At 42.8% G+C, this 17,856-nt stretch overlaps 1 protein-coding gene and 1 long non-coding RNA gene across 7 annotated transcripts in view; one reads left to right on the forward strand and one right to left on the reverse strand.

Annotated features, from left to right (window-relative positions):
- Positions 1-3,033: 3,033 nt before the first annotated feature.
- LOC108526275 (uncharacterized) lies at positions 3,034-7,384 on the reverse strand. Of its 3 annotated transcripts, none has more exons than XR_001884483.1 (12): positions 7,294-7,384; positions 6,330-6,382; positions 6,100-6,135; positions 5,869-5,908; positions 5,518-5,547; positions 5,190-5,227; positions 4,603-4,629; positions 4,360-4,413; positions 3,811-3,840; positions 3,619-3,641; positions 3,391-3,438; positions 3,034-3,210 (listed from the first exon to the last, which is right to left on the reverse strand). It is a non-coding gene; the product is annotated as an uncharacterized LOC108526275 (long non-coding RNA). The 3 variants fall into 3 exon arrangements; XR_001884481.1 differs by having other exon boundaries at positions 7,273-7,355; XR_001884482.1 differs by having other exon boundaries at positions 3,034-3,214; positions 7,273-7,355.
- Positions 7,385-7,419: 35 nt separating this feature from the next.
- ZBTB37 (zinc finger and BTB domain containing 37) overlaps positions 7,420-17,856 on the forward strand; it is an 18,672-nt gene continuing 8,235 nt past the window's right edge. The window contains exons 1-4 of one of the 4 annotated variants that reach the window (XM_017866941.1): positions 7,420-7,567; positions 8,234-8,428; positions 9,497-10,445; positions 12,452-12,551. In XM_017866941.1, the coding sequence (XP_017722430.1) occupies positions 9,523-10,445; positions 12,452-12,551 (1,023 nt within the window). In that variant the 5' untranslated portion in view covers positions 7,420-7,567; positions 8,234-8,428; positions 9,497-9,522. The other 3 variants (XM_017866938.1, XM_017866942.1, XM_017866939.1) reach the window with 3 other exon arrangements.

Genomic DNA, 17,856 nt, shown 5'->3' on the forward strand with positions numbered 1-17,856 from the left:
ACTTAAGGCCAGGAGTTCAAGACAAGCCTAGCTGACGTGGTGAAACCCCATCTCTACTAAAAATACAAAAAAAAAAAAAGCTAGGTGTGGTGGCACACACCTGTCATCCCAGCTACTCAGGTAGCTGAGGCACAAGAATCACTTGAGCCTAGGAGGCCCAGGCTGGAGTGAGGTGGCACAATCTTGGTTCACTGCAACCTCCACCTCCAGGGTTCAGAGTAGCTGAGACTACAGGCCCACACAACCACACCCGGCTAATTTTCATTTTTTTCCAGTAGAGACCGGGTTTTGCCATGTTGGCCAGGCTGGTATCGAAGCCTGAGCCATCACACCTGGTGAAGATACTTTGAAATGTAATATCGTTTTTCACTTCTAAATCAAGGTATTTTACCAATTTCAGTCTTTGGTACCTCCCCCAAAACTGATCTACCACATTTGCAATTTCATTCATTTTTTTCAACATTAAGGAATAAACTTGAAGCACTTACATTCTTGTGGGGGAAATAAAAAAACACAGATGATGGTGGTCGCATGAAAGGGTAACCATTTGCAGTAGGTGGTGCTATTTTTTTTTTTTTTTTTGAGACAGTCTTGCTCTGTCACCTAGGCTGGAGCAGTGGCATGATCTCAGCTGACTGCAACTTCCACCTCCCAGGTTCAAGCGATTCTCCTGCCTCAGCCTCCCGAGTAGCTGGGATCACAGGTGCACAGCACCACACCTGGCTAATTTTTGTATTTTTAGTAGAGATGGGGCTTTCACCATGTTGGTCAGGCTGGTCTCAAACTCCTGACCATATGATCCACCCGCCTCGGCCTCCCAAAGTGCTGGGATTACAGGCATAAGCCACCACGCCCAGCCTTTTTCTTTTCTTGAGACGGAGTCTCACCCTGTCACCCAGGCTGGAGTGCAGTGACACAATCTCAGTCACTGCAACCTCAGCCTCCCGAGTAGCTGGGATTACAGGAGGCCACCACTATACCCGGCTAGATTTTTGTAATTTTTTTTTTAGTAGAGATGGGGTTTCACCATGTTGGCCAGGTTGGTCCTGAAATCCTGACCTCAGGTGATCCGCCCACCTCAGCACCCGGCCAGGTGTTAGTTTTTTACAGCCTGTGTGAAACATTTGGGTGGGCCCCAGGAAATGAAACAATGTTTATTTGGGGAAGGAGGAGGCCTTTTTTCTTAGACAAAATTTATATGTATTCCCCATCTACAAAAATTATATGCGTTTAGTGCATAAGCTGACATTTCAATGAGATTGTGAAACGACCACAATGGGGAGAGTCCTGAAGAAAACATCAAGTATAAAAAGCCTGAAGAGGCCAGGCACACTGGCTCAAGCCTGCAATCCCAGCACTTTGGGAGGACGGGGTTTCATCTCTACTAAAAATACCAAAATTAGCCTGTTGCGATGGCAGAGGCTGAGGAGAATTGCTTGAACCCAGGAGGTTGAGGTTGCAGTGAGCAGTGGTTGAGATCACGCCATTGCACTCCAGCCTGGACAACAGGGATTCAGTCTCAAAAAAAGGAATTCAGAGGGTAAGTGGAAACAAGTTTTTTTTATCATTAATGGGACTAAAGCAGTTTAGCCCAGAAACTCAGATTTGTAAAACCATTACTGCTGACATCATTATAACCACAGCTGTACTGACACTCAAAAATCCACCCACCTTGGAATTTTGGCCCCTTGGTCCTACATTTCCCTGGGGCAGATTGCTTTAAAGTAACCAGTTGTGCCCCTTATACCCACTTTTGGCATCCCTAAACACTTGCTTGCCAAAAACCTATCACCATGGCTATGGATTGTAGATTTTCCCAATTCCATTAATTCCTATCACTAGTTGGGCATTTCTATAGCTTATTTTCCCAGCCTCAGACTCACCATGACTTTCTCAAAAGTAGCTCCCGTCAATACTTTAAGCTCAAAACCAAGTAGCACAGAGGCCTACGAAACCTGACCATTTGCTCATATGGGGAATTAGGAAATACTGCACTTTTAACACATGAAACACCTTGTAAAATACCCATATGAAGGGGTGGCCTGCCCCTCCACACCCATGGGCGTTTCTCATCAGGTGGAACAAGAGTTAAGAGAGGCACAGAGAAAAGTATAAAGAAAAGTGGGCCTAGGGGACCAGCGCTCAGCATATGGAGGACCGCGGGCACCCGTCAGTATTTATTGATCATTATCTTTACCATCTCAGAGAGCGGGAAGTGGCAGGACAATAGGGTCATAGTAGGGAGATCAGCAAGAAGACATATGAATAAAGATCTGTGTCATAAGTTTAAGGAAAAGTGCTGTGCTTTGATATGCATATATACAAACATCTCCATAAACATTTTCAGTGCATAAAGAGCAGCACTGCTGCTAGCACGTCCCACCTCCAGCCCTAAGGCGGTTTTCTCCTATCTCAGTAAATAGAACATAGGATTGGGTTTTACCAGAGGCTTGCCTTCCTTTCACTAATCCTCAGCATAGGCACAGACCTTTTATGGGTGTCGGGCTGTGGGATGATCAGGTCTTTCCCTTCCTACGAGGCCACATTTCAGACTATCACACGTGGAGAAACCTCGGACAATACCTAGCTTTCCTAGGCAGAGGTCCCTGCGGCCTTCTGCAGTTTGTGTCCCTGGGTACTTGAGATTAGAGTATGGTGATGACTGTAGCAAGCATACTGCCTTCACGCACTTGTTTCACAAAGCACATCCTGCACAGCCCCAAATCCATTAAACCTTGAGTTGACACAGCAAGTCTCCGCAAGGACAGGGTTGGGGGTAGGGTTACAGATTAACAGCATCTCAAGGCAGAAGAATTTTTCTTAGAACGAAACTAAATGGAGTCTCTTATGTCTACTTCTTTCTACATAGACACAGTAACAGTCTGATCTCTTTTCCCCACACCCATGAAATTTTAACTGGCTGCAGTGTTAAATGCCATGGAGTTATAATAGCCTTTGAATGTGATTTATGCTTACAGCTAATGAACAGATGAAAAGCACTGTGCTTTTTAAAGTAAATACTATACACTCCAAAAGGATTGCAAAAATTTATTAAAATTGGAGACACTGTTTTAATCTTCTTGTGCCATGAGACTCCAACAGGCTGTCTACAAAGACCATTGGGAGGCCGAGGATCACTTGAGCCCAGAAGTCTGACGCTGTAGTAAGCCTCAAAGGGCCACTGCACTCCAGCGTGGGTGAGGCAAGACCCTGTCTCAAAAAATAAGACAGACTTTTAGCCACATTTCCAGACTTCAATTAAAATGCTACATGGGAATGCAGAATATCAGATCTTTTATTGTCATCAGGTAATCAGTGAGAGAGTTCAAGCTGGACTGAGATCATCATGTATTCTGCAATTATAATAGTCCCGATATTTCCAATCCTCACCTTTCAAGCGGTAAGCTGCATGCTTGCTTGCTGTGGTCATTAAAAACCCTGAAAGCAAAGACAACGTATTAATCATGGCAAAAAAACAAACGTGTGATGCTTGTTAGTAGAGTAACCTCAGAATCAAAATGGAACGGTTTTATAGTGGTATCATTATATTTCATTTGGCAGAATCATTACATCATTGGTTAAGTTGAAAATTATCACATGTACCAAAAGCTGACTCACCTAGTTTAGGATAACAGGTCTGCCTGTTTGAAGATGAAAAATAATCCCATTTAATATTTGCCCTACTCATTATTTCCTTTTCAGTCACATTTCAACTTTCAAACAGCTAATCACTCCCATCTACAGATTAAGGTGTATATGCCACTATAACCTTTTGCCACCTTAAAAATTTCCTTAAAAGTTTAAACTAACCTGCATTTCTTCAAGCATGAAGTCTGAGTCCTGAAATTAAGGGACAATACACAGTAAGACAACTTGCATACAATTAAGGGTAACCCAAAATCTCCAAACACTGTAGAATGACTATATTCCCCTTTTCCGGGCATAAACTAGAATGTTACAGCCAGATACATCAGATAGGAGCGAAAGACTTAATATTGCTCATCAGCGTTAGTCTGCTGAACTATGTTATCATCATTGTATCGGCTTCACACCAGACTTGAGGTGGGACCCAGTGGCTCATGCCTGTAATCCCAGCACTTTGGGAGGTCAATGCGCACAGATCACTTGAGGTCAGGAGTTGGAGACCAGCCTGAACAACACGGCAGTACAAAATTAGCCAGGCGTGGTGGCACATGGCTGTAATCCCAGCTACTCAGGAGGCTGAGGCAGGAGAATCCCTAGAACCCGGGAGGCAGAGGTTGCAGTGAGCTGATAGTGCCAGTGGCACTCCATTCCGGGCAAGAGCTAGACTCTGGCCTCAATTAAAAAAAAAAAAAAAAAAACTTGGGACTGCTATACCTTTGCTTCTTTAAAACTTGCTCCACACGGTGTAGTCAAGTCGACTCTCCATACCTGCAGAAATTTAATCTCCTTTACCAATAAGTAGTAGTAATAGGTGGATTTCTAAAAGATTTCCCAACTACTGTTTCAGTTTAAGATTAATCTCCATTTTCTTTCAGAGAGATTCCCATCTGCTTTAATTTTAAAATCATCACTAACAGTAGCTCACTCAATAAACATGTTAACATCAATAAAACATACCTTTAAAAGGTCTCCAAACATCGGCACCTGAAAAAGTTTCACACCATTTCCTACACTGAATATCACTTACTTTTCAAAGTAAACAATATTCAAATATTTACTTTCAAATATCTTATCTAATGCTTTTAAATAACTGCTTTAATACAGTACTTTCATACTACCCACTTTTCAGAATTTTCTAACAAAACGACTCTGTAACAGTCATCAATTAGTAAGACCACATTTCAGAAACAAGTTAGAGATATGACAGGAACTATCTTCATGTCCTCACCCAAGCAAGCCATCCACGGGTAAAAACGTTACCAGGAGGTGGAATACAAATAATGCCTTCTTAATGCTAAACATCATTAAACTCTTTTCAAAGTTGTCTGTCACAGGGTTCTTCAGTGTTACCTTTTGTCTACACTCTCATTTCAGGTCAGACATTTGATCAACATCATTACATAAACCCCGTTCCAAACATGCTCAAGGAAAATAAACACTGTTCCAAACATGTTCAAGGAAAACAGTTAGTATTCATCAGCCAAGCCTTAAACCATTAGCTCAGCAGTAAGCGTATCACTATCAGCATTTTCATTAATACTTACCAGAAACATAAAGCTGGTCCAGACAAGTTGGACTCCACCTAGAAATTAAGAGTGGTCTTAGAATAGCCACAGATGAGTTTCCCCCCCGCCCTGCCAAAACTAACAAATGCCTTTAATCAGTTAGAGCTAATTAAGACCTTCATGTTCAGTCAGTATTTGCTTATCATCATCCAGGCTGCATTTACAAACTTTCTTATTAATCATAACAGGACAAGAACCCGCCATTTATTTAATGCATTTAGCACTGGTAGGAGGTAACTCTAAAAAGTCATTTGTGCCATAGGCAGTTTGCCCAGTTACCTGTTTACTTGGATATAATTTTACTTACCATTTCAACTTCTAGTTTTCTGTCTAATGCCTGTAATTTTAATACAAAATTGTCAGTAAAGAATGTTTTAATGGTAGATTGGTGGTACCCTGCTTAACTAGTAACAGCAAACTGCAACCACCCCAGATACATCAGATACGTAGTACTTTTCTTCATGATTCAATCTGCTGAACTATGCAACCATCATAGTATCTGGTTTCACATTTTCTTCAGTATTAAATTTAGTATCAATATGAGAGCACAACTCTCATTTGAAAAGTGGGGAGAGAAACACTAATATATATAAAATCATTCATTTGGCTATTTTCTAATCCCTCAAAAAGTGAGAAGTACAATATGGAGGTTTCTCACCTGTATGCCAATGGCTTGAGTTAGGCTTGCTCTTTAGGACCTGGGAATAAACAACTTCATGTAAACTTAGGTGTACTCTCTCTGTTCCCCAAATCACCATTTTGGGTGCCTCAGTTAAGATAATGGTGGTTAAGCTCCTCATCATTCTAGCAGTCAAGAGTAGCAAATAAACTGTCATCATTGTGGCACATCCAGTGACTTTAAATCTTTTTGAGGGAATTTTCAACTTACTTCAGTAGCTATTGTCATCTCTCCTTTGTGACACAACTAGAAAACAAAAAGATGCAAGCAGAACAGTGAGAATGAACCTCACTGCAGTCACGCTAAATATCAATGCTGTTAATATTAAAGCCTCAGAATAGAATTTCAGAAATCCCTTCTGTCCACTACTCTTAAAGCATCACAGGCTAAGACCACCTGTTAGATTTCATTCTTCCCACCGTACTTTCCCCGATTCTTACCTGTCCATAAGGTGCTATCGAGAGCCACATCGCATCTGCACCCAGCACCATACCTAAAGAGATCAGGTACAGATTTTAATTCATTGTTCCACGGTTCTTTATGTCGTGTTTTTAAATCAATGATGCAGGTAAACACACCATTATCGAGCGACAGGTAAAGAATACACTTAATGTTACAAAGGAGCACTGCACCCGCAGTTGAGAACCACTAACGGCCGGGCGCACTGGCTCACGCCTAGTAATTCCAACACTTTGGGAGACCACGGCTGGTGGATCACTTCAAGTCAGGAGTTTAAGACCAGTCTGGTCAACATGATGAGACCTACTAAAAATACAAAAGCCTAGCCTGGGGGCGCGCGCCTGTAGTCCCAGTTACTTGGGAGGCTGAGGCAGATCTGCTTGAACTAGGACGCGGAGGTTGCCATGAACCGAGATGGCGCCACTGCATTCCCGCCTGGGTGACAGAATGAGGCTCGGTCTCAAAAAAAAAAAAAGGAAAAAGAAACACTAATGGAAATATTGGTGGCACCGCGGAATGCGGGCACTTGGAGAAGCACGTGGACTACCACCGCCAGCCTTTCCTGAGAGCCGGCGGCTGATGGAGGCTCGGGTCATGGCCCTTAACAATCGCTTACTCGGGAGACTCGGCACGTGCCACCATCAGAGCGGTTGGCATTCATCATCACTCTCAGATGTCCCTACCAACACAGGCTTCATCACAGGCAGGGCACGAGAGCCGAGGCTTCTCCGCAGTTCTACCGGAACAACATAGTCGCAGCTTAGGTCACGGAAGCACCAAACGTACAATCCCCCACCATCCTCAGCTTGTACGCCCTGCAAAGGCGCGCGACTGGCTTAGAAGTCCCAGTCAGTTCAGGGTGACCTTAGCTGACAAAGGCTGGAGGGCCCCAAAACCCGCAACATTCGCAAACACAAAACATACCTCACGACACTCGGCTCCTACCTCGAAAAGACAATATGGAACCTGGGCTCCTGTATATAAGAGTTCTTGTGATGACGTCACGACGCACGCTCCCAGCGGCGTCCGCTTCGGCTCCTCCCCCTAAGCCCCTCAATCTTTCCCTCCTCCAGCACCACCTTCTTCCCGCCCCCTAAGCCCGCCCCTTTTCCCCGCCCTTCCTCGCCATTTTGGGCGGAGACAGGACCGCCCACGTGACGCCGTGCTCCCGTCCTCCTCCCGACTGAGGAGGAAGAGCAGAGAGGGGAGGGGGCGCGAGGCAAGGAAAGCTCTGGGGTGGGGAAGGGGGGCGGTGTAAGGCTGAGTGATTTCCTTCCGGCACGTCGCCCGCTCCGTGGGAGGGGGTGGGGGGTTTCACTTCCGGGACGGTGTTCCGGCCCATTCCGGCCCATTTCCACCCCCGGAGGTAGGTGCTGCTCCTTGACTGGACTCGGGCCCCACACCCCAGTGCCACTTCCCTGCACCGGGGTCACCTCGCCCGCCCTCCGCCGCAGCGCGCTCCTGGGGCGCTCAGCTACTTTCCTTCATCCCGCCTCCAGGCACCGGGCGACCTTCCACCCCCTTGGCCCCCGGCCGGGCTGATTTGCCGGACCCGCCCCCTCGCGGGGCCCCTCCCTCAGGACCCCGGGATGGGCGGCCCCCTCCCCCACCGCAGACGGGACACACCCAGATACGCACACCCACCTCCCGGCGGCTCCCCGCCCGCCGCAGCCTGGAGCCGGTCCCCGGGCGCCGCCCCCTTCTTAGTTCTCACCTGAGCGCTGGCTCCCCCGCCCGACGTCTTGTCCCCCTCTTCTCCAAAGTTACTCAGTGACATTTTGCCCTTTAGTTAGTTCCCCTCTCCCCATGCTTCCTAACGCAGAAGAAAACTGCTAAAGTGCTGGAGTGGCCAACCCCATGCCGTTCCCAATTCTCCCTCTTACAGCTCTCACCCCTCCAGTGCCGACGGTAGCGAAAGACTTTACTCCAGGGGCTTCCTCACTGGGGAATTGCCGGAAAGAGCAAACAAAAAGGCGCTGGTGTAGGCTCCAAAATAAGCACATCTGAATTCATGATGGCATCGACAGAGGCTCGTATTGGATTAAAAGTTTCAAAACAAACAATAAGGCTTTGGAAAAAGGTCAGATTGGCTAAAGTTGATTGTTGAAAACAGTGTATACAGTTCCCTATTTAATAAGTGTGTTGTTCATGCGGGGCAGTACTGTGAACTTGGCAGAATAAGTTCCTGAAGTTTCAGGTGTGGTGTAACTATGTAATATATAGATAAGTGGATGCACATTGGGCTCAAGTAAATGTCTTCCTGTTCGGATTTATACAAACTACTTTCAGTAGTTGAAACTGTACTTTCAACTACCTTGTATACAGCTTCAGGTTTAGTGTTTCAACCATTCTTAAAAAATATTTTAATGGAAAAATGTTGGGCGTACTTGGTAAATGCTGTATTTTTTCGTCGGATCTGGAGAACTAAGTTTCAGGATGGAAGTATCATCACCACCTTGAAATTGCCAACTTCGAATTTGGCAGATACCCAGCTTTGCTAATTTTGACAACTTCACGTTCTCAGCATCGTGGTTGAATCCTGGCACAACTGGGGGATTTTTCCTAACCTAGAGTTTGCCTCACAGCCCTATAACCAAAGTCTTTTTGTGGGGGGCTCTGACTCTTAAGCTTAGAAATATTAGTCTACATTCATGTGTAATATTAGTCCCTTTATAAAATAATAATTTTTGCAGCAGGTAGTAGAATACTAAGAGGGATATCAAGCCATCTGTGTAGAATTGCATTTATTCAGAAAGCTTTCCTCCTCCAGAGAAAAGTTGTAAAGTTGTTATGAGATTTTATGTTCAGTCTGCAAGTACCTTATAGTTAACACTTAAAAGTCCTTCCCACTACCTTCTGTTGAACTTTATTTTGATGTTATATACCTTATTAGTAAGGAAAGCATGGTCATAACATGAATTTTTAGGAGTCTGTAGATCACTTGTTAGTTTTAACTGTATAATCCTGTGAAACTTAAACTAAAAACCTGTTGGTAGTTCTGTTTCCACATCTAAACATAAGGAAGGTATTTCTTTTACCTGAAAATTTTGAAATTTTACCAGATAACTATGTTTAAATACTTTTGAAATGGAAAACATCCAGAAAGTAAAATTGTAATTATTAATGAGAATATGGTTTTTTTCAGCAGGGTTGAATGTACCCTCAGGCACGATCATGGAGAAAGGTGGGAACATACAATTGGAGATTCCTGACTTCAGCAACTCTGTCCTGAGCCATCTAAACCAGTTGCGCATGCAGGGCCGTCTCTGTGATATTGTGGTCAATGTGCAAGGACAAGCTTTTCGGGCTCACAAAGTGGTGCTGGCTGCCAGCTCCCCCTATTTCCGGGATCACATGTCCTTGAATGAGATGAGTACAGTCTCCATTTCAGTCATCAAGAACCCTACTGTTTTTGAACAGCTCCTTTCTTTCTGTTACACAGGGCGGATATGCCTGCAACTGGCAGATATCATCAGCTACCTAACAGCTGCCAGTTTTCTGCAGATGCAGCATATTATAGACAAATGTACACAGATCCTGGAGGGCATTCATTTCAAAATTAATGTATCTGAGGTTGAAGCAGAATTAAGTCAAACAAGGACAAAGCATCAAGAGAGACCTCCAGAGTCTCACAGGGTTACACCAAATCTCAACCGCTCCCTTAGCCCACGACATAACACCCCAAAGGGAAACCGGCGAGGTCAGGTTAGTGCTGTGCTGGATATCAGAGAGCTAAGTCCTCCTGAGGAGTCCACCAGCCCTCAGATCATTGAACCAAGTTCTGATGTAGAGAGCCGGGAGCCCATTCTTCGGATCAACCGAGCAGGACAGTGGTATGTGGAGACAGGAGTGGCAGACCGTGGGGGTCGGAGTGATGATGAAGTTAGAGTTCTTGGAGCAGTACACATCAAAACTGAAAATCTGGAGGAGTGGCTTGGGCCTGAGAATCAGCCTTCTGGAGAAGATGGGAGTAGTGCAGAGGAAGTAACAGCCATGGTAATTGATACCACAGGCCATGGTTCTGTAGGACAGGAAAATTACACTTTAGGATCTTCGGGAGCCAAGGTGGCTCGGCCAACAAGCAGTGAAGTTGACAGGTAGGTTTGGTTTGATTTTGTTTTCCCATGTAATGGCTATTGTGTAGACATCACTAAAATGGGTCATCTGTAGTACAAAGAGCATTTTCCTTACCTGATTTTCTTGGTCAAAATAAGTTGATGTTGGGGAAACTGGAGGTATGCCAAAAGACTTGCATTCTTATTTTTTTAAAGCAGGAAGCTCCATTCCTGAAGTATTCACAGTGTTGTGAGAACTGTGGTAAAGTTAGACACTTCCATGAATCAGAATAGCATCTGCAGCCACACTAGGATAGGATCAGTAATTTGCCAGGGCTTCCTCGGGATTCCAGGCAGGGAGCCGATCATCAGCTGGGAGCCTGGCAGCATTGCCCTTCCTTGGTGTGTTATCACACAGGTAGGTGGCCTCCGGAAGCCTTACTTTCCTTCGTGGCACTGCTTCCTTTTCTTTGCCCCCAACTACCAAATTAGAGGAAGTATGGTACCAGCAGTAATTGTTCTTTTCAAGTTAGTAAAATAGTAATTCTGAAGAAAGCATTACTGATCTTTCTCATCTCTTTTTTTCCCTTGTCATGTGATGGTATCTTCCCTGTTTTCTTTCATGGATGACTGCTGCTACCACAGGCCTGACAATCTCCCTTTTTTCACCTCCCTTTTCTCTTTTAATACGTTGTATTTATTAGAACATTTGTTTTTGGTAGCAATACCATGAGTTTCAGTCAATTGAGAGAAAGTCTCAATTGAAAGAAAGAAATATTACTAATTTAGATTGGTAATATTTGTTCTTTTCCCCTCTTAAAAATAAATTTAAATTGACTATATGAGCAAAGAAAACTAAAGAACTGTTATTTTGGTTTGGTCTTGAGAAACAAATGTATCACAGAGATTCAGTTAGTGTATATTGTATTCACTTCAGGTGGTCTTTTTATGTTATGTTATATTATTTTTGAGAGAAAGTCTCACTCTGTTGCCCAGGTTGGAGCACAATAGTGTGATCTCAGCTCACTGCAGCCTCTACCTCCAGGGTTCAGGTGATTCTCCTGCCACTGTGCTTGGCCTCAGGTGATCTTGATTTGAGTATTGTCTTCCTGTGTCCTTATTAAAATAATCTTGAGCATAGAACTTGCCCTCCTATGTTAGAACTGTATCAGAAGTTCTTGGGTGATGGGTGCACCAAAATCTCACAAATCACCGAAGAACTTACTTATGTAACGAGATACCACCTGTTCCCTGATAACTTACAGAAATAAAAAAAAATTGAAAAAACAAAACTATCAGAAGTAATATCAGAGCCAGGTGTGGTGGCTCACACCTGTGATCCCAGCACTTTGGGAGGCTGAGGCGGGTGGATTACTTGAGGCCAGGAGTTTGAGACCATCCTGGCCAACATGGTGAAACTCCATCTCTACTAAAAATACAAAAATTAGCTGAGCGTGGTGGCGGCGTGCCTGTAATCTCAGCTATTCGGGCAGCTGAGGCAGGAGAATCGCTTGAACCCAGGAGGTGGAGATTGCAGTTAGCTGAGATCGCGCCACTGTACTCCAGCCTGGGCAACAGAGCAAGACTCTGTCTCAAAAAAAAAAAAGGTAATATCAACTTAAATGCAAAGATTTTTTAATCTCCATGATCTGTATCTGTAGTCTAAAATACAGGTTATTATGGGACCTTGGGGAAGAAACAGCCAAAAACCTGGCAATTACATAGAAGAAACAAAATTATAGGCCCTGTTTTAATTTATTCCTTTATGGTCTCCCAGTATTTATTTAAGGAAGAAAGCTTATATTTAGCTTTAGCTTCACCAGCTCATATGGTCCGTTATGTCATTTTGTGTTTATTAAATTTACTAGGGCTAACCTATTATTTCAAATCAGATTATGTATTAACTCCCTGAAAGTATTTCTCAGTTATTTGTTGCATGGTTTGTTCCCCCTTCTTTAGCCATAGAGTAAAGAGGGGCGACATCACCATTTTTCAGGTTCTTTGATGCTGCTTTTCTATTAGTCCCCTTTATGTTCCTCTTCCAACAGATTTAGCCCCTCCGGCAGTGTTGTTCCCTTGACAGAGAGACACAGAGCCAGAAGTGAGTCTCCTGGGAGAATGGATGAGCCTAAGCAACCCAGCTCCCAGGTATGGAGTTGTGGATTTAGAATTGATGTGGTGTTGGAGGAATTGCTACTGTGTATGAATAGAAAATAATGAAAAAGGAAAGATGTAGGAGAGGTAACAGTGGCCCTGTTAAAGAAATACTGTATTTTTTTTTCCCTGAGGGTAGCAGAAGTTTAATATTAAAATTATACAGAGACATCACCAGAAAGGAAAATTGCAGACTGGTATTTCTCCCAAGCGTAGATGCAAATATCTTGAAAAGAACATTAACAAATCAACAGTGATAACTGGTTTAACATTTTAAAATTAATCATTGTAATCTGTTTCATTAATAAGGAGAAAGCGATAAATTACATATGGCAATTTTGATAGATACAGAAAAGAGCAATTGGCTAAAACTCTTAGCAAACAAGAAATACAAGGGAACTGGCCGGGCACGGTGGCTTACAACTGTGATCCCAGCACTTTGGGAGGCCAAGGCAGGCGGATCACCTGAGGTCCGGAGTTCGAGACCAGCCTGACCAACATGGAGAAACCCCGTCTCTACTAAAAATACAAAATTAGCCGAGCGTGGTGGCACACGCCTGTAATCCCAGCTACTCCGGAGGCTGAGGCAGGAGAATGGCTTGAACCCGGGAGGCGGAGGTTGCTGTGACCCAAGATCGCGCCATTGCACTCCAGCCTGGGCAGCAAGAGCGAAACTCCGTGGCAAAAAAAAAAAAAAAGAAATACAAGGGAACTTTCCTAATCTGATTGAAAGTATCTGTCTAAAAAATCTATAGAAAATATTTTAATAGTAAGTTATTGAAAGCTTCCCTTGTGTGATTGGGAATGAGACAGAATGTCTGCTACCACCACTTCTACCCAGCTTTTTATTTGTAGTCCTAATCAGTGGAATAAAGCAAGAAATACAAATTTATAGCATAAGGAAAGCAAAGAAAGAAATAGAACTTTTGTTGTTAGTAGACAGCCTGACTTGTTATGTAAAAAATGCAAAGTGAAATACTGTATTTGATTACTTTTCTTTTTATTCTTGCTTATGGGCATGCAGGAAAATACACTTTTGGTGTCAGCAGAGTTTGGGAAGTATAAAAAAATAAGATTGTGGAACCCTTTCCTGATTATAATAACCACACCGTACAACTGATAGTAATAAAAAAATAACCCCAGAAAACTACATGCAGGTAATTTGCAGGTAATTTAGGACCTGGAATGGAAAGTCTGATTTTATACGTGTGTGTGTGTGTGCACGCCCATGTGTACTATATATATGTAGTATACACACACTATGTATACTATAGTATACACACACTATGTATACTATAGTATACACACACTACATATACTATAGTATACACACACATTTTTGCCAAGTTACTAATTTATAGCATTTTATTTGTGTGTGTGTGTGTGTGTGTGTGTGTAGTGTATATATATATATATATTTTATTTTTCTTTTTTTTTTTTTTTTTGGAGACAGAGTCTTACTCTGTCACCCAGGCTGTAGTGCAGTGGTGCGATCTCGGCTCACTGCAACCTCTGCCTCCTGGGTTCAAACGATTCTCCTGCCTCAGCCTCCTGAGTAGCTGGGATTACAGGCGCCCGCCACCACTCCTAGCTAATTTTTGTATTTTTAGTAGAGACAGGGTTTCACCATGTGGGCCAGGCTGGTTTTGAATGCCTGACCTTGCGATCTGCCCGCCTCGGCCTCCCAAACTGCTGGGATTACAGATGTGAGCCATCGCGCCCAGCCTGCATTATATATTTGTAAACAAATTGCTTATTGCTTATGCTTTTCTTTGTTTTTTTTTTTTTCTATTTTGAGACAGGGTCTCACTCTGGTTGACCAGACTGCATTGCACTGGTGCAATCTTAGCTCACTTTAGCCTCAACCTCCTAGGTTCAGGTGATTCTCCCACCTCAGCCTTCTGAGTAGCTGGAACTACAGGTGCACACTACCATGCCCAGCTAATTTTTTTTTTGTATTTTTAGTGGAAATGGCATTTCACCAGTTTGTCCAGGCTGGTCTCAAACTCGTGGACTCAAGCAATCTGCCCGCCTCAGCCTCCCAATTTGCTGGGATTACAGGCGTGAGCCACTGTGCGCACTTGCTTACACATTTTTATGTGTGTTTGCTATTTCATGTACTGTATCTTGTCATTTATTTTCTTCCTGAATATTTTGTTAGACTAGCACATTCTAGAAAGGATAGGAATGATGAATATTTTCTTTTTTTTTTCTTTTTTTTTTTTTTTTTATTTTTTTTGAGACGGAGTCTCACTCTGCCGCCCAGGCTGGAGTGCAGTGGCTGGATCTCAGCTCACTGCAAGCTCCGCCTCCTGGGTTTATGCCATTCTCCTGCCTCAGCCTCCCGAGTAGCTGGGACTGCAGGCGCCCGCCACCTCGCCCAGCTAGTTTTTTTGTATTTTTTAGTAGAGACGGAGTTTCACCGGGTTAGCCAGGATAGTCTCGATCTCCTGACCTCGTGATCTGCCCGTCTCGGCCTCCCAAAGTGCTGGGATTACAGGCTTGAGCCACCGCGCCCGGCCGAATATTTTCTTTACAACTCTCCTTAGCAGCTAGTATGAGTAGTTGGTTGATATTTTTGTTTTTTTCTCACAGGTCTGATTGAATGATTTTTTTTAAAGCTCGTGAACTCACAAAGTAGAAGACAATCAATTGTGAAAAGTTTTGTCTTTAAAAAATAAACACTGTTGAATTAAGACTACATAGCTCATGTTTTTAGCCTCTGCATTACACTGATAGTATCTTGTCTAATTTTTAACTAAACCACTGATTTTTTTTTGTTTTCTAGACAAGAGTCTCGCTCTGTCCCCCAGGCTGGAGTGCAGTGGCATAATCTTGGCTTACTGCAACCTCCACCTCCCTGGTTTAAGCAATTCTCCTGTGTCCGTTTCCCAAGCAGCTGGGACTACAGGCACATGTCACCACGCCCAGCTAATTTTTATGTTTTTAGTAGAGGCAGGGTTTCACCATATTGGTCAGGCTGGTCTCGACCTCCTGACCTCAGGTAATCCAACTGCCTCGGCCTCCCAAAGTGCTGAGATTACAGTCGTGAGCCACCACACCTAGCCTAAACCACTGAATATTTATTGTGTGCATGGTGTAGTAATAGCAGTAAGACATTGTTACAAATTATGTTTTTTAGTTTTGATAAGCTGTTAGAGAAAATATTAGAAGCTTGGAGGAAAAGTAATTTCACTCATATTATTAGGGCCCTTTTTCTCCTCATCTCTCACATACGGTATGATAACAATGCAGAGGAGGCTGTTATGCAGATACAGACATGTGTCACTAATTGACAGTATGTTCTGAGAAATGCTAGACCATTTTGTCATTGTGCAAACATAGAGTATACTTACACAAATCTAGATGGTATAACCTACTACACACCTAGGTTATATGCTATATCCTGTGCCTCTTAGGCTACAAACCTGTATAGCATGTTACTGTACTGAATTCTGTAGGCAGTTATAAAGTCATAGTAAAATATTTGTGTATCTAAACATAGAAACGATAGTGTAAAAATATTGTATTATAATCTTATGGAAGCACAGTTACATGTGTGGTCCATCATTGACCAGAATGATGTTATGTGGTGCATAACTGTAAATTCAGTAATGAGACAGACATTACAACTCAATGGGGGCATAAGACTAACAAATACACACAAACAAATGTAAGACTATACAGTATAAACTTCAGTGACAGTGTTGTGGGACTAGGATTGCTTAAAAGGCAATGGAATCAGTGTCCACTTAAGGAGAGTGTTATCAAGATTTTCTTTTTTTTTTTTTTTTTTTTTTTTGGAGACGGGATCTTGCTTTGTCCCCCAGGCTGGAGTGCAGTGGTACGATCATGGCTAACTGCAGCCTTGCCCTCCCTGGCTCAAACAGTCCTCTCACCTCAGCTCCTGAGTAGCGGGGACCACAGGCATGTGCCACCACACCCAGTTAATTTTTTTGTTTTTTATAGACTCAGGGTTTCACTGTATTGCCCAGGCTGATCTCAAATTCCTGAGTTCCAATGGTGGCTCACACCTGTAATCCTACCACTTAGAAGACACAGATGTGAGCCACCACGTCCAGCCTCAAGGATATTTTAAATGCAGTTTTTAAATAAGTTAGGAAGGGATAATTTATTCCATTTATGGATAGGATAGGGATAAGAATTAGAATTCTGTAAGAATATTTACCTTCTTGAAGCAAAAGGTACAGACAGGCTATAATGAAATAGGAGATAAGTAAGATTGGGTGAAGATGATATTAAGGGTGATATATATGTCTTAATGGATATGAAAGTTTAATATGGTAAGTCTACTTACCAGTTTTTTTGCCCTACTACAGGGAACTAAAACAGGGCAAGGACTTACAGTAAGAATGAATATTGATAGACTCAAAGAACTTCCTGATTATGGGGTTGATTAAACTGGAACACACTAATAAAGTTACTCCTTTACTTAAAAACATTCTGTAACTTTTTCTGTGACATGAAGGTTAATAACTTGGCCTAATTTTCCCAGTGACTTACAGTCTTTTTAACCCAACTTTTCCCACCACTCATCAGCATTCACTATCTCAAACAACCAGACTCTCCCTGTGTCGGAACCACATTAAACTTATTTCTCTCTCTGCATCTAAAGTCTGAATGCCTCCTTCTTTTCAGGTGTCTGGGTTCAGCCAAGGCCCAACTCTTAGTTTTATCTGTCCTAACTGCTCCAGTCCTCTTTGATTTTTCCTTTTTATGATACTATTATAGCATGGTACAGTACAATTTTTCCTGATTCTCTAGATTCATATATATTGTTCCTTTTCTATTTGCGTTAGTTTTGTGTCTCCTATTAAACTGAAATCTCCTTGAGAGCAAAGACCACATTTTCTTTCCTCTTTTTGTTTTTGTCTTTTGACAGTTTTAGTACCAGTAAGTGTTTATTCATTGTATTTTCCCAGGGAAAGGAGAAGGGAAGGGGAAAGAGTCAGCATGTGTTACAGAATGATTAGAAAAGGGGCAAGGAAGTACCCAGTACAGCAAAATCAACCATCAAATAAACACACCCCAGCGATGGGGTCACCAATGCCCAAAGAGGCTCTGTCTCCTGCAGTTCAGGAATGAGGGGAAGGGACCAGGAAAAGAACAGACAGCTACAGACTTTCCTACCTTCCCTCCCTCTCATAAATTCAAGATTTCACATAAAGCTTTAGTTTCTAGTGGTAAACATGAAGTTACATTTGTTCATCTCCATTAAGCAATCTTGTGGCCACTTTGACATAAATTTCTTTTTTTTTTTTTTTTTTTTTTTTTTTTT

This window comes from Rhinopithecus bieti, unplaced genomic scaffold (genome assembly GCF_001698545.2).
Source record: "Rhinopithecus bieti isolate Rb0 unplaced genomic scaffold, ASM169854v2 scaffold_1853, whole genome shotgun sequence".
NCBI classification, from domain to species: domain Eukaryota; kingdom Metazoa; phylum Chordata; class Mammalia; order Primates; family Cercopithecidae; genus Rhinopithecus; species Rhinopithecus bieti.